We start from the raw sequence: 22752 nt of genomic DNA, 5'->3' as shown, positions 1-22752 counted from the left end.
GAATAGATACCAAGATAGGCTCTAGCAGTGAGGGACAAAATAAATTTCAGAGGCACGTGTGATTAATTGCCACCTCCCCAAACTCTCACAGATGTTTTCTGAGATTTGAGCTAATGATACTGATTTATTTGCTAGACCTGGTCTTAGAAATTCACTGTTGTAAGTCTGGACTTTGAACTGCAAAGAGAGAGTGCAGATTTATTAAGGCAAAAGTCACAAGGTTATATAACTTGTTTCAAAGAATTATGATTACTACCACAGAGTTAAACTATCTAAGTATTGTCAATTTACCTAACAAGTGTTACATTATCTCTATTTCAGTCCAACGTAGAAGACTATGTCCCAGTTGCAGTTGACAAAAGCCAAGAGTTCATGGTGTTCCAAGAATTGAAACAGGACACATGCATAAGGCAGCTTCTCAGTATCCTCCAAAACCCTATTTTTAATGACTCTCTTAACAAAGCTTAACTTTGGAAACTTCTTTCACAACGTATGGACGAAATTTATGTATTTAGATTTTATTCAATTTTCCAAATAGTCCAGGATACAAAGAGGACAAGCACCTAAAATTGGAGACTCAAGAAGGCCCTCTGCTCGTCCTTGTTTCTTCAGTATCCTTTGTGGAAGCTAACGCTCCCAGGACCCGCAATGGCCCTAAAATGCTCTGCCAGCTCAGACACAACATGAACCTGGGATGGACCTCCGCTCCTCCAGAGGGCGCTGCAGAGAGCTGCCCCTGGCTCCCGGTTGCATACGCGCCGGAAGCACTTCCTCCCCAGATGCATTTTTTTTTTTCCGCTCTACAGTGTTCAAGGGTTCCCAGTGGCGTATTTCCGGTCCGCCGAGGTGTGCACGTGCTACCGGGGAGGAAGTAACGTCAACCCGGGTAGCCGAGCTGTGGCGCCGCAGAGGAGTCGCTTCGCCGACAACATGTCGCATCTACCCATGAAACTCCTGCGCAAGAAGATCGATAAACGGAACCTCAAATTGCGCCAGCGAAACTTAAAGCTCCAGGGTGAGATGCGTGGGGACTGGGGGCAGGGGGCGCGGTTGCTGCGGGTGCCCACACCTGAGAACCCCTGCGGCCCGGAGGTGGAGCGGCCGCCTCCCCTGAGCACGTGTGCTTGTCGAGAGGAACCTGGCGAGGTCTCCAGTTGGTCCCGCGCGGGTGCCGCTCATCCCGTGCCCTGGATCTGCCCCGGATCTTTCTGAGCTTCAGGGTTTCCTTACAGAGTCAGATCAGGAGCAGGCCGCCTGAGTTCCTTCCCAGGCCTCCCGCCGGGCGTCCTGCTAAACCAGCTTGTTTTACATCTCCCTCATTCCGACTCCCTCCCCACCTTCGCCTCCCACCTCATCCCCAACCTCCCCCCTCCCCGCCCCCATTTCGAATCAGACTCCTGAAACTTTCTCATCTCCACGCACCTTCCTTCCACATCTGTTTACTGCCTGCAACGCTTCAAAACAAGGTCAGTGTCTTATCACAACTTTCCTGATAACATTGCTTTCTCCCACCCACCTCCACTCTCGACTCCTGGAGCGTATCCTGTTTGCAGCTCTAGAAGTGCGTCTGCCCGTGTCCAGTGGTTGTCCTAACTTTAGGTTGTGAATTCCTGAAGCGCTGCCAGGTATTTGCATCCTTAGTAAAGACTTGCCTGAAAAGGCTGTTACCTGAATATCAGTCACTTTTCTTCCCCTCTTCATTTGCAGGCCTAAGTTCCTAACAATGAACCACAAACCTTGAAGTTAGAGTAACCTTTTTTGGATCATATATAACTTATCAACTCCCCCACCCCCAGGGCAATGTTGGGTCCTGTATAACCTATCAATCCCAGGCGGTGGGTGGTTCCTTCCTCTGCTTGGATTTCAGCAGAGAGTAGAAGAGGACAGGTTTGTGGGTTTTAGAAATCATGGTTTGAAGTTCCTTTGTGTTTCTGATTCATACAGAATAATACAGCTCTACTGTTTCTTGGTATTTAAAGGTAACAATTAAAGTATAAAAGGCCATGTTATTTTTTTATTGTATGTAAACAGGGAAACTTTTTAAAAGGCATCCCCAGGCATTTATATATGATAAGTAAGTGGTCCTATTAACAGAATTTTCAATTCACTGCTACCTAGGAGAGTTAAAGTTGAATGTTTTAAAGTTATATGAGAAGCAGTAGTTGTGTGAATAGCTGTTAGTGTTTTCTGGTACATCCATTAGCCATATATTTATCTGACATTAAAATGTGTGTTTGTAACTACAGTTGCTGACCCCATCCGTTTAAATCTTTAATCTCATTGAAGTTTTGCTGTCCTAGATTCTTAACTCCTTAAGGACAGAGATGTGGGGTTTTTTTGAAGTTAAGAAATCAATGTAGCTTTCCCTCTTCCAGCATTTTTCATTAAAGGAAATTGTTCTATTGTAGAACTCCATAAATTATAAGTGGTTTTAATAGTGTACACGAAAGGGAAATGAAAGCTAAGCCATTTCAGTCATGGACACCGTGGAGTTTCTTACTTACAATTCCAACATTTTTAAGGAAGCCTCCCCTTTTTAAACAGGGGCCTCAGAGGTGAGCCTCTCAGAAACGCAGAATGGAGCCTATCAGAAACTGTCTGAGGAAACAGTGGGAAGTGGGAAGGTTAAAAAATCTCTAAAACGGTCTGTGAATGTGGACTTGTCAGAAGCCCGGAATGGAGAGATGGCTAAAGAAACAGTGGAAAACGTGCAAGTTAAAAAAAAAAAAAAAAAGAAATCTACCGTAATAATCAATGGAGAAGCAGCCACACAGCCTCCCAACTCAGAATCAAAAAAGAAAAAGAAGAAGAAAAAGAGGAAAATAGTGGGTGATGCTGGGCCTGGTGAGTACTTCAGTTTCTTTCAATTTCAGGCATCCGTATAGTTTGCACGGTCACCATTGTACCTTTGTTCTGTTATTATTACTATATTCCTACACCATGCAAGAATCCCCATACTCACTAGCATACCAGAAGCTAACCTGGTAGCAAAAGGAAATAGTGTGCGGGGGATGACGTTTTTATTTTTATTACTGGAAAGTGGTGTGCTTTTACATTCCCTTACCACTGAAGAAAACCTCGCGCTTACATACAAGCCTTCCTTGAATTCTAGAAACTTGCTCATTTTGACAGTTGGCTGGGCTTTTAAACAGACCATATTAGGGCATGGTATTTTAGGTTTATTACCTATCTGCAAACAGGATTGTGGAATTACACTAAGAAATCTGGGCTAGTACACACTATCTTGGGCCTTTATTATCAGTGGACTTTGCACTGACGATTCTTTTAAAATAAGAATTTTTCTGTCAGGTTTTTTTCTATCATAAATTCCTCCTCTTGAAAGGAGACTTCCTGACATTTTGGATATGCAGAATGTATCAAACCAGCAGGTAACTTCTATATAAATGGCACGTTAATTTCGAAGTGAGTGGAATGGCCAGGATAAAGGGGAGGCCAATTTCTCTTAGAAGGTGATTATATTTGAATAAGCTTACATGAAGAACAGGCTTTTTTTTTTTTTAAACATTTATTTTTGAGAGAGAGACAGCATGAGCAGGAGAGGGGAAGACAGTCAGAGACACAGAATCTGAAGTAGGAGCCCAGCTTGAGGCTGAAACTCATAACCCATGGGATCATGACCTGAGTCAAAGTCAGATGCTTAACCGACTGAGCCACCCAGGCACCCTGAAGAATAGGCATTTTAATTGAGATCTGAGCAAGCAGAGATTTCAAGGGAGACTATAACAGGTGTCAGAAAGCTATTCAGTCTTCTGCCTACTTTTGGAAATAAAGCTTTATTGGAACATTGCCATTCCCATTTGTTTACTTCGTTTCTATGGTGACCGAAACCATAGGGCATGCAAAACCTAAAATCTTTACTCTCTGGGTCTTTATAGAAAAAGTTTTGTCAGCACTGGGTGAGAACATTCTCTTCATCTATCTTAACTGAAATAAAGGTTTCATTTATTTTTTTAAGTTTATTTATTTTGAGAGAGAGAAAGAGAGAGTGTGATGAGTGAAGGAGCGCAGAGAGAGAATCCCAAGCACCCTCATTGCTGTCAATGCAGGGCTTGATCTGACAAACCATGAGATCATGACCAGAGCCAAAATCAAGAGTCAGACATTTAACCGACTGAGCCACCCAGACGTCCCTGAAGTAAAGGAGCTTTAGAAAGGAGCTTTATAGGGGCACTTGGGTGGCTCAGTCGGTTAAGCGTCCAACTTGAGCTCAGGTCATGATCTCACAGTTTGTAGGTTCGAGCCCTGCATCGGGCTCTGTGCTGACAGCTCAGAGCTTGGAGCCTGCTTCAGATTCTGTGTCTCCCTCTGTCTGCTCTCTCTCTCTCTCTCTCTCCCCCCAAAAATAAGTAAACGTTAACATTTTTTTAAAAAATGAGTTTGTGAATAAAAATTCTTAAAACAGTTACCCAAAAATAGAATTTGGAATTACAGCATCGGACAAGTGTCTTATTTAAAGGTGACAAGAGCAGGGATGCCTGGGTGGCTTGATTGGTGAAGCATCCAACTTCACCTCAGGTCACGATCTCACGGTTTGTGGGTTCAAGCCCCACACAGGCTCTGAGCCTGGAGCCTGCTTCAGAATCTGTCTCTCTCTCTCTCTCTCTCTCTCTCTCTCTCTGCCCCTCCTGTGCTCACATTCTGTCTCTCAAAAATGAATAAATGTTAAAAAGAAGATAGCTTTAGAAAGGAGTTGTGTGGTTTTCCAGACATGGCTTACCTGTCCTCACACTGCCCATGGGTTGACCATTTCCCAGAAGGGTGGTGGTCAGGTGCAAGGAAGAGGCCAGTCCTGGACCACAAAACGTCCTGAGTTCTGGTCCAGGTCAATTCTGTTCTAACTAGCATAACTAGCTACTGTACATTTGTAAAAGCCCAGCATGGTAGTTAACCCATTTGACCCAGAGAGGACCATTGAAGAGTGTGATGGGGGGTAAGGCTGGAGGGTAGTTGGGGACCCTATATGAAAGGTGTATGTAGAAGTGAAATGCCAGTAGGCTTTAACCCTTCTTCCCTTGGCCACTTCATTTCAAGGAGCTGCCAGTTTCTGTCCCCCAGCTAAGTGGATTGTTCTTGCTCTGCACTGTAGTAACCTGAAGAGCCTTTGGGGTTTCTGCTCGTCTTTAAGCCAAAGTTAGCTTTTATAGAAGATTTCTGTTTAATGGCATAAGGAGAAATAAGGGCTTTTAAAAGCGTTTGAAATAACGAAACATTAATCACAGCCCTTATTTCCCTCAGTGAAATATATGGAACTTGATGTGATTAATATACTTGAGTTGTTCAACTTGTCAAAAATGTCTGGCCATTTAAGGTGCTGTAATAGGCCTAAAAAATAGTGGGGGATTTTTTGTTTTTTTATTTTTTTACATTTATTTATTTTTGAGAGACAGGGAGAGACAGAACACAAGTGGGGAAGTGTAGATAGAGGAGACACAGAATCTGAAGCAGGTTCCAGGCTCTAAGCTGTCAGCACAGAGACTGATGTGGGGCTCAAACCCATGAACCGCGAGATCATGGCCTGAGCCAAAGTTGGACGCTCAACCGACTGAGCCACCCCGGCGCCCCAGCCTAAAAAATAGTTTTGTTGGAAAATCTGCATTGTCCCCTGTGTTTTTAAATCAAAGAAAATCATGAAGGAGAGACATTCTTAGCGAATTAAAACTGGAAATGTATTAAGCTTTCAAGAACATGTCTCTTTGCATTACATGTCTTTTTATTTTGTGATCCTATTTGCTATTTTTAACAAAAATTCCGGGGGGGGGGGCGGTTATCCTTTATAACCAAAGATACCAAAAAAGCAAAAACCGAAGACAAGGGGGAGTCTGAGGAAGATGTACAAGCGCCTGAGGAGACAGAAAACCATGTGGAGAAGCTGGATGATCAGGAAGAAGACGCTGAGGTGCCCAGCCTACCCCTGGGACTGACAGGTAACTTCACAGATGTCCAGAGAGACCTGAAAAATGCCATGCCTTTCTGAATTAGAGCATTTGAAATTTCAGTTGTGACTTTTAATTTACCTAGAAAAAGTGAGTATTGACAAGAAATACTTGTCAGCCAGCTACTGCTTTATCTTGCACACTGTGCGCCTTAGTTCTTCGTTTACTTGCATTCCTGACACTAAATATTTTGATGTGCACAGAAACAGCTTCTGGGGTTTTTTGTTCCTTTGGTTTTTTGTTTGTTTGTTTGTTTTAAATGTTTTATTTATTTTTGAGAGAGAGACACAGAGTGCAACCAGAGGAGGGGCAGAGAGAGAGAGGGAGACACAGAATACGAAGCAGGCTCGAGGCTCTGAGCTATTAGCACAGAGCCCGGGGCGGGGCTCGAACTCCTGGACCGGGAGATCATGACCTGAGCCGAAGTCAGACGCTTAACTGACTGAACCACCCAGGCACCCCTGGTTTGTTGTTTTCTAAAGCTCATTCCATTTTGCAGTAGGAAAGCCATTGGCCCAGAAGTCTGGCGATCAGAGGTTTGCTACCTGCCCAGTTACAAATAAGGAAGGATGAGAGTTGTGTTATTGTCGGCCTTTTGCCAGCATAATGTCCTCTGGCCTCTGTTTTCTTTAGAAGGTCGAGAGTTGAGACTAGAATCGCTTGCTCCAAACCAGAAGTGTCTAGGGGTTACTTGAGTTGTTTGGTTTGGGTTTTTTAGTTGTTAAAATGTTGAAGCCTAACCCCAGGCTGGCTTAATCAAAATTGCAAAGATGATGGCAGTGGTTCTCAACCAGGGCAGTGACCAGGCCGTGCCGGTTTACCCAGAACTTGACCAGTTGTAGCATTCGAGGTCCTGCATCCCATGAACCTCCTCCGTCCCAGGCACACCGTCAAGGTTGACTATCAACACATTTGGTTTTCAGAACTGGAGACAGGCTACTGGCATTTAGTGGCTAAAGGTCAGGGAGGCTGCAGAACATCCAATAATGCAGAGGACAGCCTCTCAGGACAAAGTGTTACTCAGCCCAAAATGTCAGCAGTGGCAAGGTTGAACAGCACCTGGCTAATAAGCAGGGGCACGTATGGGGTGGGAGCACTCCAGGTGATTTTGATGCCATGCCTTCCCCTGCTGAAGCACCACTGCACGTTCGGCATGTGGGTTCAGTCTAAATGGCGTGTGGCTATAGCTGACCTTCTCAGTTGTCCTTTTGGAATGAGATTAACAGCTCTTTTGACTGACTTTCCACTCCATTTTTGTTATGCTGGATGCCTTCACGTTTTATTTCAGATTGTTTAAACATTTCATTTTCCTCTGAACCACCGCCATCCTTGGCATTTTCGTTTCATACAAGTCTCTCAGTTACATCCCCCCTCCATCCTTTACTGTTGTTAGGATGTGGCTTCTGGACTTCACACAGCCATCAGCAGTGGAGAAACTTCAAAAGTAAGGGTCTCTGTCTTAGTATTACACAGCAGTGGTTGGGGTTTAGTCTTTTTCACTAGAAGAAGCTCTTCCAAGCTTGATTCCCACCCAGAAATGTCTTCAAACAGCAAAACTGATTATGTAACTGTAGCACTGTTAACTACTTAAAAAGATAAATTTACTAATGATAAAATGTCTTTTGCTTAGGAGCTTTTGAGGACACTTCATTTGCTTCTCTTACTGATCTTGTCAGTGAGAACACTCTGAGGGCAATAAAAGAAATGGGTTTTACAAACATGACTGAAATTCAGCATAAAAGTATCCGACCACTTCTGGAAGGCAGGTATGATTAACATTGATTGATGTTTGGGCGTTGCTGTCTATTTTAGTGCTAGTAGTTTGGAAAGAAAATGCCAGTATGTTCTGTGGATTTTGCACTGTGTTGGGTTGATACATCCATGCTTCATTAAAGTCTAAGTTACTGGTGTTTGAAAAAAAAAAAAAGAGTTCATTTCTGTTTTATAGCACAAATCTTATTTCCCAGGTATTTAACTTGTGATTGATTTTGGTGATAAAGAAACTAGGGACTTTATTTTTCTTATTCACGTTCTAGCTTTAATGCCTAAAATGTGATGGTATGTGGTAGGCATTCAATAGGGAGACTAAATATCTCTCTCTTTCCGTTTTTAATATTTAGGGATCTTCTAGCAGCTGCAAAAACAGGCAGTGGTAAAACTCTGGCATTTCTCATTCCTGCAGTTGAACTCATTGTTAAGTTAAAGTTCATGCCTAGGAATGGTGAGTCTCTGATCTGATCGTTTTTGCCAATATCTAACTGGAAGTTTATCATAATTGTTACTGACTACTGGCAGTACCTCCAGTACGACTTTTACCGTATATGGTTTTTTGCTTTTTAGGAACAGGCGTTCTTATTCTCTCACCTACTAGGGAACTAGCCATGCAGACTTTTGGCGTTCTCAAGGAGCTGATGACACACCACGTTCACACATACGGATTGATAATGGGTGGCAGCAACAGATCCGCTGAAGCACAGAAACTTGGTAATGGGATCAACATCATTGTGGCCACACCAGGCCGTCTCCTGGACCATATGCAGGTGAGACAACACTATGAGGAGGCGCCTGTCTCATTGTCTTGTGTGAAACATAAACCTCACGGCTAACGCGTTTTTCTTTGCCTTTGTCTTGGTAGAACACCCCAGGGTTTATGTATAAAAATCTCCAGTGTCTGGTTATTGATGAGGCTGATCGTATCTTGGATGTTGGGTTTGAAGAGGAATTAAAACAAATTATTAAACTTCTGCCAAGTAAGTCAGTAATATCTGCGAGGGTTTGCAAAGTAGTTGTTGGGAGCAAGAGGGGGTTCCTCCTAATGCCAGAATTTTAATACAGCCAAGTGCAGTCTGCAGTCATTGTGCTGAGGAGAGATAGTTTACAGAACAAGTGTCAGACTTAGCAGTAACTTAAAACGGTGGTTTTGCCATTTTAGAGATTATAACGTAAGTTAGACAGTTCTGAGGTATTTCTCACTCCCGTCTGCCCCCACCACCCCATCTCTTTTTCTCACCCAACCGAACATCTCCCAGGTAGCCACAAACGTGTCACATACCTCGGTTATAGTATTTGTAACATTTAAAACTCCTTATATCTGTAATAAGGCCGTGATTCCATTTATCATGGTTTGTTTTTTAATGCTTTATTGAAGTATAATTGATACAGTCTGTACATATTTTAAGGATTCAGTTTGGTGAGTTTTGACATGTTTACACCTATGAAACCATCACCACAATCGCTACAGTGAACATCTCCATAACGGACAAAAGTCCTCTGTGTGCCTTAGTAATAATCCCTCCCCCCGCCCCTTCAGAAGGAATGCCCTCACCGCTTCCAACAGCTGCTCACACACTTCTCTGCCAGGTGACCATTGATCTGCTTTTTGTCACTATAGATCAGCTTGCATTTTCTAGAGAGTTATGAATGGAATCATACGGTAAAACTCTTTTGTCAGGTTTCTTTTGCGATTCATCCAAGCTGTTGCATGTGGCAGTACTTTCTTGCATTCTTGAGATGCATTCCATTGAATGAGTACACCACACCCCTGGGAGCGGGGTGGCTGGTGCGTGTTTAGCTTGTACCATTTTACATTCGCATCAGCAGTAGGTGGGTTCCGTGTTCTCTAATAAGTGTTGAAACTAGGTAGTGTTAACCCCAACTCTGTTCTTTTTCAAAATTGTTTTTGGCTATTTTCCCCTTGGCATTTCTGTATAAATTTTAGAATCAGTCTGTCCACTTCTACCCCATAAACCTCTGGGATCATGGTTGATACTGTACCAAATACAGATCATTGGTAGAAGACTGTTAAATCATTCAACCCATTAATAAGGTTTGCCTGCATTTATTTGCTCCTTATTTTCTCTCAACAGTGTTTGAGTTTCCAGTGCATAGATTTTTTTCACGTCTTTTATTAGATTTACCCCTGAGTATTTCATTAAAATTTCAACTTGAACTTGTTCATGGCTTGTATACACAAATGCAGTTGATTTTTGTGTATTGGTCCTGTATCTCGCAAAGTAATTAACTATATTCAATTGGATTGTTCATTATGACCCTCCAGATGAAGCTACCCACTAAATTTTCTACATAAGCAATTGTGCCCTCTATAAATTTAAAAGTAAATAAAATTCTTAGTTTTTTTTCTTGCCTGATTGCACTGGCTAGAACCTCCAATACAGTACTGAGTAGAAGTGGCAAGAGTAGACATCTTTTGTCTTACCCTTGATCATAGAGAAGAAAGCATTCAGTCTTTGACCGTTAAGTATGATGTTAGCTGTAGATTTTTTTGTAGATACCCTTTACCAGATGGAGGATGAAGATGATTGCTTCTGTTCCTGGTTTGCTGAGATTTTTTTTTCTGTTTATCTGTACATACTAAATTACTTTTATTAATCCAGAATGGCATGCTGCAGATAATGTACAGTATGAGCATTTCTTCATCACAAAAATGGCTTCCAAACCATTGAAAATGAAATTGCAGTAACAGCATAAAACAGAACAGTAACATCACCATAAGGAATAGATGTTAATGGTACGCTTGGGTGGCACATGGTTAAGCCTCTGACTCTTAATCTCAGCTCAGGTCATGATCTCATAGTCTGAGTTCGAGACCTGCATTAGGTTCTACGCTGATGGCGTGGAACCTGCTTGGGATTGTCTCTCCTTCTCTCTGCCCCTCCCCAGCTATGCTTTCTCTCTCCCTCAAAATAAATTTTTTATAAAGTTAAAGAAATAGATGTTAAATTTTATCAAATGCTTTTACCGTGGCTATCAAAATGATCAAATGTTGGGGCGCCTGGGTGGCTCAGTCGGTTGAGCACCGACTTCAGCTCAGGTCATGATCTCATGGTTTGTGAGTTCGAGCCCTGTGTCATACTCAGAGCCTGGAGCCTGCTTTGCATTGTGTCTCCCTCCCCCTCTGCTTCTCCCCCACTCACATTGTGTGTCTCTCTCTGTCTCTCTCTCTCTCTGAAAACATTAAAAAAATAATAAAATGATTAGATGTTTTTTCTTTAAATTTGTTAATAAATTGTATTGGTATTTTTTAAACATGAAGCTGACCCTGCATTCCTGGAGTAATCACCACTTGGTCGTGATGCATTATCCTTTTTATCTGCTACATTCATCTTTGCTAAAATTGTATTCAGAAATTTTGCATCTGTGCTCACGAATCATTGGGTTTGGTATCAGGGTAATGGCTGGCTTCAAAGAATGAACTGGGAAGTAAAAACTCTTTAAGTCCTGGAGAGATTGATTGGGAGGAATTGGTAATATTTTTTCTTTAAATGTTTGATAGGATTCATCTGATATTTGGGGCTAGAGTTTCCTTTACGTGATGATTTTGGCTGTAATGTCTGTAATAGGTACTACAAAACTATATAGGTTTTCTGTTTCTTCTCAAGTGAGCTTTAGCCATTTCTCCATTTTATCTAAGTTGTCAAATTCACGGACATACAATTGCTCGTGATATTCCCTTAACATCTATAGTGATGCCATGTGTCCCATTCCTGATAGTTCTCCTCAGCATTTCTAGTTGTGAGGCAGTTCTAAAAATTCCCTGAAACATTTGGGTTATTTACGTGTATCTGTTTCAGCTCGCAGGCAGACCATGCTCTTTTCCGCCACACAAACTCGAAAAGTTGAAGACTTGGCAAGGATTTCTCTGAAAAAGGAGCCATTGTACGTTGGTGTTGATGATGATAAAGCTAATGCAACAGTGGATGGTCTTGAGCAGGTACTTTTTGTCTACATCTTACATTTACGGCTCATCTCTATGCCCTTGTAATTGTTTGGAGGATGATCCCAAAAGCAGATGGATTAATGAACTTTTCCTTCAAATATAGTAAACTTGAGTATTGGATTGCTGGCTCTCCTGGTATCTATCAAGTATCTTAAACTCTGAATAATATGGTCAGCTCTCTCTATTCTGTTTCTTAAATATTGCCTGCCACATGGGAGACATTAATCACCACCAGTTGCACATGCAGTTAAAAAAAAGTCATTGTCATTTAATACTTTGCTCTAAGATGCAAGGTGACTTCGCAGATGGAGAGGCTGGTTTCAGGAGCCCTGCTGTGAAAAATTGGAAGTGAGGTGACAGATCCAAACGAGGTGGATTAAAAATAGAACCTTAGGGGCACCTGGGCAGCTCACTCTATAAAGCCACCGACTTCGGCTCAGGTCATGGTCTTGCAGTTCATGAGTTTGAGCCCCGCATTGGCTCTGTGCTGACAACACAGAGCCTGGAGCCTGCTCTGGATTCTGTGTCTCCCTCTCTCTCTCTGCCCTCCTCCTCTTGCGCTCTGTATCTGTCTCTCAAAAATAAATAAACATTAACAATTTTTAATAAAGGGGCACTTTATTAAATGCCCAACTGATGGCTCAGTTGGTTAAGCGTCTGACTTCGGCTCAGGTCATGATCTCACAGTCTGTGAGTTCGAGCACCGCGTCGGGCTCTGTGCTGACAGCTCAGAGCCTGGACCCTGCTTCCCATTCTGTGTCTCCTTCTCTCTCTGCCCCTCCCCCACTCATGCTTTGTCTCTGTCTCAAAAATAAATAATAAAAAAAATTTTTTTAATTAAAAAAAAATAGAACCTTAAGATTGAGTCATTTGATGAATAAAATATTTCAAATAATCTAGCTTAAGGTCTTTTCATTGGCTGTGTATTTTAAGAAATACGTCCAGTCAGCCTTGTTATGTTGTTTAGGACAGTGCACTTAGGCTATGGTTATTTGAGATCCTGCTTTTAAAGATCTTTTTAAAAAATGAAGCATTGATATGCTCTGAGGGTTCCCAATGAGCAGAGATGTTACCGTATCATGATTGCACGAACTGTTGGTAAGCAGAAGTCTGCAATCTCAGAAATATGAGAAGCATTTAGTATCTAGTGATTGCACCCAGTAAAAGGAGCCAAAAGAACTAAAATTAGTCTCATTTTAGGAATGCTGTGTTGTAATGAAGATAGTAATTGCTGTGGGTAAGGCATGACGGTGCAGTATGTGATGTGTATATGTGCTCTCCCTCAAATCGTATTGGTTCATAAAGCCGCAAGCGTCTGAATATTTTTACCTGTTCACTTGGACCACTTCTAGGGATATGTTGTTTGTCCCTCCGAAAAGAGATTCCTCCTCCTGTTTACATTCCTTAAGAAGAACCGGAAGAAGAAACTGATGGTCTTCTTTTCATCCTGTATGTCCGTGAAATACCACTACGAGTTGCTGAACTACATTGATTTGCCTGTCTTGGCCATTCACGTAAGTGATTATCATGAGTTTATTTAGCACAGTTGCACTTACCAAGTTATATGGATTGTGGGGTTTGCAGTATCACTCTTTCTAAATCTGGAACGATCCCACGTGGAGGGAGCTTTTCTGGGTGTAGAGGGGTGAGGACCACAGAGGGGTAAGAGATACCATCCACTTAGGGAAATAGGATACAGGCCAGAGAGTGAAATTGAAATGTAGGTTAATAGTTCCACAGCTTGGGGGTTGTACCTCCAGACCTCGCAAAAATGACCTCAAGGTTCCAGCTCTAATGGATGTTTTGATTCGATTCTAGGGAAGGCAGAAGCAGAATAAGCGTACAACCACGTTCTTCCAGTTCTGCAATGCAGATTCAGGGATACTGTTGTGTACAGATGTGGCGGCTAGAGGGCTGGATATCCCTGAAGTCGACTGGATTGTGCAGTATGACCCTCCAGATGACCCCAAGGTAACTGGCATCCTCAGAGCTTCTCTACAATGGCTGTACATTAAAGAATAAACATCCCAGTTTCTCTGAGAAATAACTATTTCATATTCAGAGGTTTACCCCTTAGTTACTCCAGTCATGTGTTTTTAAAAATTTATTCATTTAGAGAGAGAGCACGCACACGAGAAAAGTTGCAAGCAGGGTGTGCACTGTGGGTGTGGAGCCCAACTCGGCTCAGACTCACAAACTGTGAGATGATGACCTGAGCTGAAACCAAGAGTGGGCCACCTAACTTACTGAGCCACCGAGACGCCCCTCAAGGCATGTTTTATTTTTATTGTATACTGACTATAGTATTTCTCTGGTGCTGATGGTGGTTAGGGCTTTTGCTGACCCAAAGTGGTTGTGCAAGATCTGAGAGGCCTCAGTGAGACTGAAGTCAGGAATTCATGTACTTGAAATGGTCTGTTAAGAGCAGTAACTGGTTTTAGAAGGAAATAAAATTTGCTTCCAGAAATAGAGAAGATTTTGTAGCTTATATATTAAAATAAGTTTTATTAAATACTTTCAACAAGAGATAGATTACGTAAATCGTCATGTAGCATCAAAACATGTTCAAAAAGTTATTTTGAAGATGAAGCACACTTAGTATTAATAGTCATTTTTGGGGGCACCTGGGTGGCTCAGTTGGTCAAGGGTCTGACTTTGGTTCAGGTCATGATCTCGCTGCTCGGGAGTTCGAGCCCCGCGTCAGACTCTGTGCTGACAGTCTGGAGCCTGTTTCGGATTCTGTGTCTCCCTCTCTCTCTGCCCCTCCCCTGCTCACGCTCTGTCTCTCTCAAAAATAAATATTTTGAAAAAATTAAAATAGTCATTTTTTCTTAGATCATAGAGTTAACGTGAATATCATGTCCAGTGACCAGTGAGTGTCGGCCTCTGTCATTGCCCTGTTAGCTCTCTGATGATGGTGCATGCGGGAGCCGGGGACATGGGGAAGGGGTGTGCGGCACGGTCCCGGGGGAGGGGCACCTTTTCATCCAGATGTGCTGACATGCTTCTGTCCACCACGTGCGGGTCCTGGAAAAACAAGTTCCCGTGGAAGTTGGTGTATTAATTCAGGTTCTTCTCTCTCCACCACAGGAATATATTCATCGTGTGGGAAGAACAGCCAGAGGCCTGAACGGAAGAGGGCAGGCCTTGCTCATTTTGCGCCCTGAAGAATTGGGTTTCCTTCGTTACTTGAGGCAATCCAAGGTAAAGATACCAGTTTGGAAAATCTTAAGCTGGGAACAGATCCCTCTTGGTAGGAGCTGTGTGCCAGTGCCCATGGCCTTAAGCACCATTTCTGGATGGGTCTCAGGTGTCGGGAGTCACTGCTGCTGTGGGAACAGCTAGAGCGGTTGGATAGGTGACCGTGATGCGGGGCTGGCCTGAAACAGGCACAGCCCTGGGCCTCTGTTGATCCACCGTGCTTGTCGTGTCTCCTGGCGCCATCCCTTTGCCTAGGGCCCTGTTTGAAACCACCTCTGCCCCTTCTGAGCTGCGTCACACCTGTCGCCTCCACCTGCCGCCCTGCCGTAGCGTCGTTTTCACCCAGACTCCATTCACTCTTGCCTCTTCCTCCTCCTCCTGTCATTTATTCGTCGACTCTGTTTTACCTCCAGTCTCTCCTGTGACCATCTCCGGTTTCCCACTAAAACAACTTCATCCCTAAACCCACTGTCCTTCTTCCCCTCCCTCTGTCGTGGCTGCTGCTGGTTGCCTTTCTTCCTTCTGCTTTGAAAAGCGGTTTTTATTTTCGCTATACAGTGTCCAGTCACCCTGAGCCGCAACACACCCTAATCTGGCTCTGGCCTCATTCCATCCACCAAACCTGAATTCATTAGAATCCCGAATGGCCTCTTTTTTGCTCAGTCTTGTGCACACCAGTCAGGCCTTCTCCTGACATTTGGCCCCCCCTTGGCACAGTCCTGCCAGGTGGATGTTCCTCTACCCTGCACGTACGTGCAGTTTCCAGAAATGGCCCTTGCACCTTTTCTCTGGAATGCTCTTTGCCTGGATCTCTAGAATGCCTCTGGTTTCAGCGAGCTGTGCTGTCTTCTGGGAAGCCGTCCCTGATCTCCTGGCCTTCGTGTTCCACAGCACCTGTGCTCACGCAGCTGTTTTATCCTTTACCTGTGCTCCCTGCAAGATTGCAGGCTCGGGGTGGGACCGGGGCAGCTATTTTTCTAGCACTCTCGGAGGTCTGCCATTTTTGCAGTTATCTGGTAAGTGACGGCTGGTGAGAGATCCTTCCTGTAGGAGTTTGTGGTCATCACGACCTCCGGCCATCACAAAGGACAGCGTGCAACCAGGACAGCTCTCCCGACACGGAGGGAGGAGCCAGTGGTCCTTTTGACTGGAAGCATCGGGCTGCCTCGTGGGGCGTCCAGAGATCCTTAAGTAGAAAAGGGCTTCATGGATCCACTGTCCCTGTCCAGTTCCTTGACTTTTTTTCAGGAAGGTTCCCCAGCACAGTTCATGTGAAGTTAGCAGAGGGAAGATAAGACTTTCCCATTGGCTTCGGGAGACCAGAAGAACAGCTGTCGTGAGGTTGCTGCACAGGCCTGGTTGTCCGTCCTTCTCTTCAGTTCCTCTTCAGCTGCATTGGCTCCGGCTTTTCCCGGTTCTTCGTGGGACACTTGGCACTGCTCATTCGTCTGAAAGTCTCAACGTTGATCTACCCTGGTTGACTAATCTTCATGCTTTTGTTTTCTAGGTTCCATTAAGTGAGTTTGAGTTTTCCTGGTCCAAAATTTCTGACATTCAGTCTCAGGTACGCTTTGTGTTTTGTTTCTGTTTTGTGGGTAAGAGGTAGCCTTATCCGGGGCACTGCCTTTATAGTATTTCATTGGTAGTTGTCCTCTGAGTCTCCCCTTTTCCATAAAACCAGTGGTTTGAACCGTGTTCTTCTAGGGTTCTTTCTGTGCTGGTTACCACATTCCAGGGTTCCCCGCCTCATTCCAGTTCATACCTTACAAGAACTTGGACATTATTCTTCCCGCATCCTGGTTTTGCACATATTACGAAACTTGGAGCAGATGTTTTGGAACATGTGTTTTTTTATAGGGTGGTTTTGTTCTAATAATATATAGGAAGTCTGCTTTTGTATTATTATTGACACTGATGTCTCTTTTTTCTTTTCAGCTTGAAAAATTGATTGAAAAGAACTACTTCCTTCATAAGTCAGCCCAGGAAGCATATAAGTCCTACATTCGAGCATATGATTCTCACTCTCTCAAACAGATCTTTAACGTTAATAACTTAAATTTGCCTCAGGTTGCTCTGTCCTTTGGTTTCAAGGTGCCTCCTTTCGTTGATCTGAGTATCCTTTGTTGTTAGGAATTCATCCAGGAACTAAGGGACAGAAGGTTGACAGGGGCATTCGGGCCTAGCACTTGGTTTGGTATGTGCTCCGCCTGAGGTCTGGAAGCCCAGGAATGCATTCTGGTCACTGCTTGTCAGGGCTAGCACAAAGTAGGCCGGGATTAGTTGTCACAGTGGGGATTGCAAAAACAAGACAGCTTGTGATTTGGCCTGTAAAAACAAAGGAGTTTAACTGGCCAACAGTGAAGGCCAGAGAGAAATGCAGAGGGGTAAAATTGCAGGGCTTGGGTGGTTGTGAGGCTTCCCTGTATGAGATCTGAGGTCTGTGGAGACCAGCATGTCCTGGAGCTGAAGATAGGAGATGAGACCTGAGTTTTTATCCGCTTAGAGCCATTGAAGTATTTCATACAAGGAAGTTGCAAGATTAGCAAAAGAAAATAAAATCTAAGTGCTACTCAGGGTAAAAGGCAAAGGAAACCCTCCAGTTGCTTCTGTGAGGTTGATCGCGTTTTCTGCAGAGGAAACAACCAGCTAGAGTGAGGCCAGCTAACGCTCTGGCACGGACTCCCGAGGCAACAAGATTTGGGGTCACCGGCCTCATCGTAGGCAGTGCGTGAACGTCCGTCGTGATGAATGCTTGCTGAATCGTGTGGAAGGAAGGACTCCTTCAGTCAGCTATAACATTCCTGAATGCAGTCAGAACAGAGGTGAAAGTCATTTGTTTTGACCGAGGGTGGTTTGTAAACTTGCTAATTTACCTCTGGACTCCTTATAAGTAATTGTCTTCGGTTTCATTGTGTGGAGAACACAGTTAACAGGACCATTACCTTAGGCCTAAAAGTCATAGCTGCTAATTTTAGGCCACATCAAGGGGCCATTCCAGATTTCCTGGAAATGTCACATAGGCTTATGTTGACATTTTCATGGTGCAGGGAGGGGGTGTGGCAGCAGAGGAGCGGTGGACACGCTGGTTCGTTCTCTGTGTGGATGTTAGGTGGGAGTTGGTTATCTGCACGTTGCTTGATTTCCTTAACATCCGCCTTTAGACGTGAACAGCAATGACAGCAAGCTTAAGAAGAGAGGAGGAGGCGGCGGATTCGGCTACCAGAAAGCCAGGAAGGTCGAGAAGTCCAGAATCTTCAAACACATCAGCAGGAAGTCATCTGACAGCAGGCAGTTCTCCCACTGAAGACCCGCCTTCCTCTCTTCCTCAGTAGCTTCGTCCTGATACGGATTTTTCCCTTTCTCTAACAGGAATTTTTGTGGCTTCAGGATTGGGACTGATCAAACAGGAGTATACATGGACTTGGGCTGCAAGCGCTGGGCACTGATCGCTTCCAGGAAGTACCTCTCTTACTTGGGGATATAAAACACAGTTCATTTTTTTAGGTTGCTCAAGGACAAAACAAAGGATCTTTTGGATGGAATATTTTAATTCTTTTTCCTCCAAGTTTGTCACTGTTTTAATATAATTCCTTTTGTACCTTTTCCTCCGGGTGGCTGAGGATTTTCACGGCACGGATTTTGTACCAACCTGCTGTAAAAGGCAGTGACCTGATACTCTGAACAGGTGCTGGTGGTAGTGATGCAGAAAATTGTCTCCACTTACTTGGGTTTGTTTTGGGTTGTTTCTTGGACTTTAACCATAGTTCTTGACCTCCCCTGAAAATGCTGCTGTGGCTAGGAAGCACCTTAGGTCAAAGGTGGCATTGATTTTTAAATAGGCCAGATTTTAAAACTGTGGCTGTTGCCCTTCTTTTTTTCAAGAGTGAGAAGTTTGGGTTATTTGACACTGTTGTTTGAATAAAGCACCCTCAGCCCTCCCAACATTTGTTGGGAGCAGAGGGAATCAGATCTTTGAGCCTCATTTACACCAGTATAGGTGTAATACTCTTCTATTCTCCATTTGATAACTTAGCAGAAACCTTTTCGAAAAGGCAGAGTGGTGATAGACCTCACTTGGCTCTGCTTCAGGTGGTTTGGATTTTGGTGAGCCCTTCTGACTCTGCAGAGTATCAGGGAGGCAGAGAGAGAGAGCATCTTGTTGAGAAAAATAGCCCCTTTCGGATCCACAAAACACAGATTTGTGATGAAAATTGGAAATGAACAGAGGTCAGAGCAGCAGAGATGGGTTTAGTCTGGCGGGGGTTTTGTTACGAGAGCTCTTGATTTCCAGCGTGTTTCCTATGTCTTATTTCCAGTGCATCTGGTAACTATAAAAATGGTTATTAGATTTTTATCAATTTGAAACTAAAGTTGCTTAGTGTCATTTTGCTGTTAAGCCAGGTAATAGTGATAGGCTCCTAATAAAATAAGCACATTGAGAGCGTCAAATGTGGAAGAAACAGCCTGATGAAAATAGCATCCCAGGAGTAAAAAAGAAGAGTGATATTCTGCATCTGGACTCGACTCCTGGCCCCTTGGCCCCATGGCTCGAGCTCCCCTGGGGTTCAGACCTTGACCGCTGGACTCCTGGCTTTTAATAACTATTCCTCTAAGACATCTGGTAACTTGTTTTTCTTTTTTGTTTCAGACATAGTCATGTCTCAGAAAATACACAAAACAAAGGGAAGAGTATTTAATCCAGAGCAGGAGTAAATACTGTCAGTATTTTAGTACGTACTCATCCAGTGTTTTGTATACATGCTTTTACATTTTTTTATCAGAAGTGAAGTCATCCTCTATCCCCAACTTGGAACCGGCTTTTTTCATAACATGCTATTTTCCTGTGTCATTAAATAATTATGTCACTTTTGTATTTCCTTTACACTACATTTTGTTAACTCTCGTTCGGTCTGCCTACACCAAGGTTGTAGGTACCTGCTGGTCACAGAGGTCTTTTGCCCATATGTTGTGCCGTGGTTGACCTCCATTATGAGTAGAAGTCAGTCTACAGAGATCTCGTGAGATCAGTACATAAACAGAAGGTGGAAAGATTGTTCCTTCTATGGTAGTGGCTCATTTCGGGCACTTGCTGAGTCAGGAGGATCTGCTGGCAGCATGGGCCAGAGGAAGGGCCTCCAGACAGCCAGTCCTGACCAGCCTGGCGGGGATTCAGATGTGAGAGAGAGCCAGTGGTTAGAATCCGATAGGAGGTCAGAGTAGCACTGTGTGCAGGGCTCATGTGCACAAGAGGAAGGGATCCTTCGGCTTATGTGCTGAGCGCACAGCTGCTGGGGGCATGTGTGGGGCTGGTAACATGACAAATGGGATTAAGTGGCTTCAGCCAGGAAGGGCAGGCAGCATGCATGGGCAGGGAGCCAAGCAGATCACTTGTGCAAACAGAAATCTCTGGGCTTCCAGGGACCATACGCCATTCCTTAAATAAGTCTTGGTCTTAACTGCCCGTGTTGGTGTAAGTAAAGCCAAATTCAAAATACCCAGAGGATCTTGTCTATTGAGAAATATGTAGTGCTTAAAAATGAGTGCCTGGATTCAGATTCCAGCTGTGCCTCCTTTCTAGGTCTGTTACATGTGTAAAAGGAGGTAACAGAACAACATAAGGTGATGAGCATTGAATGAGCTCACGGAAATGCGTAGGAGAATGTTTGCTGCAAAGCTCTTTTCCTGTTAGCTGTCTGTCGAGCGCGTCCCACAGGAAAGGTTTGCCGTTCGGTAGCATCGGGTACAGGAACTCCAAAAACCCTGAGCCAGCTTGAGCCTTTTGGCAAAATACAGGCAGGATTTCTGGCAGTCCAGTGCCTTGGAATTATGATCTGACCCAGGTTTTGGAAAGCATTCCTATTCAGCACTTTCCTAAGGCAACTGTCAAACATGAAAGCCGTTTTCAAGGCTACTCTGTTTTGTACTGGGTGTTAGTGGAGGCAGTAATTGTGTCTTTGGATAATCCTAGGTTGTCATGAATTGAAAGCCTGCTAGGTGCTCGTGGACAGGATGAGTTCTTCTTATGAACCTGGTTACGGTATAGAGAAGGTAAAGAGGTGACAATTGCAATATTGTCTAAGTTGTGTGATGGATGCCGATAGAGATTCCAGCCGTTTCTGAGGCTGAAAGATCCTTCGATTCTGGTAGACATTAGCTGGTGGGAAGGTGATGGAACCTTCTCTGTCTGTAGAAGGTAGGCCTCTCTTCGGGAACTGGAGTTTCCAAATACTGGTTTGACTTAAGATTGGCTTCTTAAGAAACACCAAGATGTTGTGAGATTTTCATCCCTCGTTTCTAGGAGATTGTGACTTGGGCCTTTGGTGGGGCAGAAGAACCTCTGGATGGGTTTCATGCCACCAGTAGATTTGGGGACACCCATACGCCTACAGCCTCTTACTAAACCTTTTAACGTTCTCATCTTGCAAAGGGAGAATGCCCAGTACAGGAAATGGTGTTAACATGTTTAGTCCTGCACGAACTGGGTGGCCCAGAGGAGACACATAGACTCGGGCTTTCCAGAGCAAGCAGCCATGAGTTTGAATGGCTTATGTGGGACGAGGCTCTCACTGTAGGTCAGCATAACAACCATGGCTCCCCTCCTCCTTCCAGCCAAAGCCTCCAGATCCCCCAACGGCACTCCATTCGGTTGGAATGCAGTTGATTGGTGTTGGCACAGGAGATGAAATTGATTTGCCTTGGCCACTTTGTCCAGGACTCGGCATCCTCATCTGTAATTTAAGGGGGAATGCAAACATTTTAACTGGGTGAGACTAGTGGATGTTTTTTGTTGGAGGTGCTGCCGGGCGTCTAACCTTCCTCTGCTTGGAGACGGTGCCGTGTTACCCCTGCTGGGTCTTCAACCCACTTCCCATCAGAAAAGCCTCCGCTGCAGCCAGGACTGGCCTGGGACCCAGGTTTGACAGATCAGGTATCCTGCCCTAGACTCTGAGTCAGGGACTAACACTACAAGTGGTGTCTTCCTGATCCCGCTTCCAGAGGCTGCTGTGTTGGGAGCAGAGGCGTGACCGGCTCTGGTTTTCCAAACCTAGTTCTCTAGTCCTCTGTGGTTGCTGCTGTTTCAATTAATTCCTTTTTGCTTTCAGAGTAGCTCTTTGTTGCTCCTATTTGAGAACCCAAGGCCCCTCTGACATGTAGCGATGCTCTGACTTGGTTTCCGTCTCCCTCTGTAGGTAGGCTGTCTAGGCTGCTTGCATCCTTCATGCCCCCCTTGCCCGGAGCTGCCCTGCCCCACAGCACAGGGGAAGTGGTGGGTTTAGAGCAAGGCTAGTATTTTGGCCAGCTTACCACCTCGAGGTACAGATCACGGAAGAGCGGGTCTGGAGCTGGAGGTTTGGGAAGCAGGAAGAAGTAGTACCTCCAGCACCGCTCAGCCTAGTGGGGAATAAATATGCACCGGGGAGGGGCAGGCTGACGGGCTTTGGAGGACCCAGGGCAGCAGTTTCCGGAGTGAGGCAGAACTTGGTGAGAATCTCCGTCCCGCCACTTACCGTGAGGCCTTGAAGAAGTGGACTTCCCTCTCTGTGCCTCAGTTTCCTCAGCTGTAGAAGGAAGCGGTGGAGTCGACAGGAGTAAACGCAGTCATGCCTGAGAGGTACTTAGCACAGAATGGAGCAGTCCGCCGTTAGAAATGACAGCTATTGTTGGAGCGCCTGGGTGGCTCAGTCGATTGAGTGTCTGACTTTAGCTCAGGTCATGATCTCACGGTTTGTGGGTTCGAGCCCCACGCCGGGCTCTGTTCTGACAGCTCGGAGCCTGGAGCCTACTTCGGATTCTGTGTCTCCCTCTCTCTCTGCCCGTCCCCTGCTCACACTCTGTGTCTCTCTGTCTCTCAATAATAAA

At 44.5% G+C, this 22752-nt stretch overlaps 1 protein-coding gene across 1 annotated transcript; it reads left to right on the top strand.

Moving 5' to 3' along the window:
* Positions 1–841: 841 nt before the first annotated feature.
* DDX18 (DEAD-box helicase 18) lies at positions 842–19769 on the top strand. Its single transcript, XM_040474882.1, has 14 exons — positions 842–1015; positions 2545–2844; positions 5805–5945; positions 7585–7720; positions 8075–8175; positions 8295–8494; positions 8590–8704; positions 11546–11685; positions 13044–13205; positions 13510–13662; positions 14782–14895; positions 16400–16456; positions 16828–17005; positions 18054–19769. Exons 1-14 carry the CDS (start codon positions 931–933, stop codon positions 18194–18196), a joined length of 2025 nt encoding a protein of 674 aa, XP_040330816.1. The 5' UTR covers positions 842–930; the 3' UTR covers positions 18197–19769.
* Positions 19770–22752: the final 2983 nt, after the last annotated feature.

This window comes from Herpailurus yagouaroundi, unplaced genomic scaffold, assembly GCF_014898765.1.
Source record: "Herpailurus yagouaroundi ecotype Mexico unplaced genomic scaffold, PumYag 140, whole genome shotgun sequence".
NCBI classification, from domain to species: domain Eukaryota; kingdom Metazoa; phylum Chordata; class Mammalia; order Carnivora; family Felidae; genus Herpailurus; species Herpailurus yagouaroundi.
Note: the sequence above shows the minus strand (reverse complement) of the source record. Positions and strands in the feature narration are given on the sequence as shown.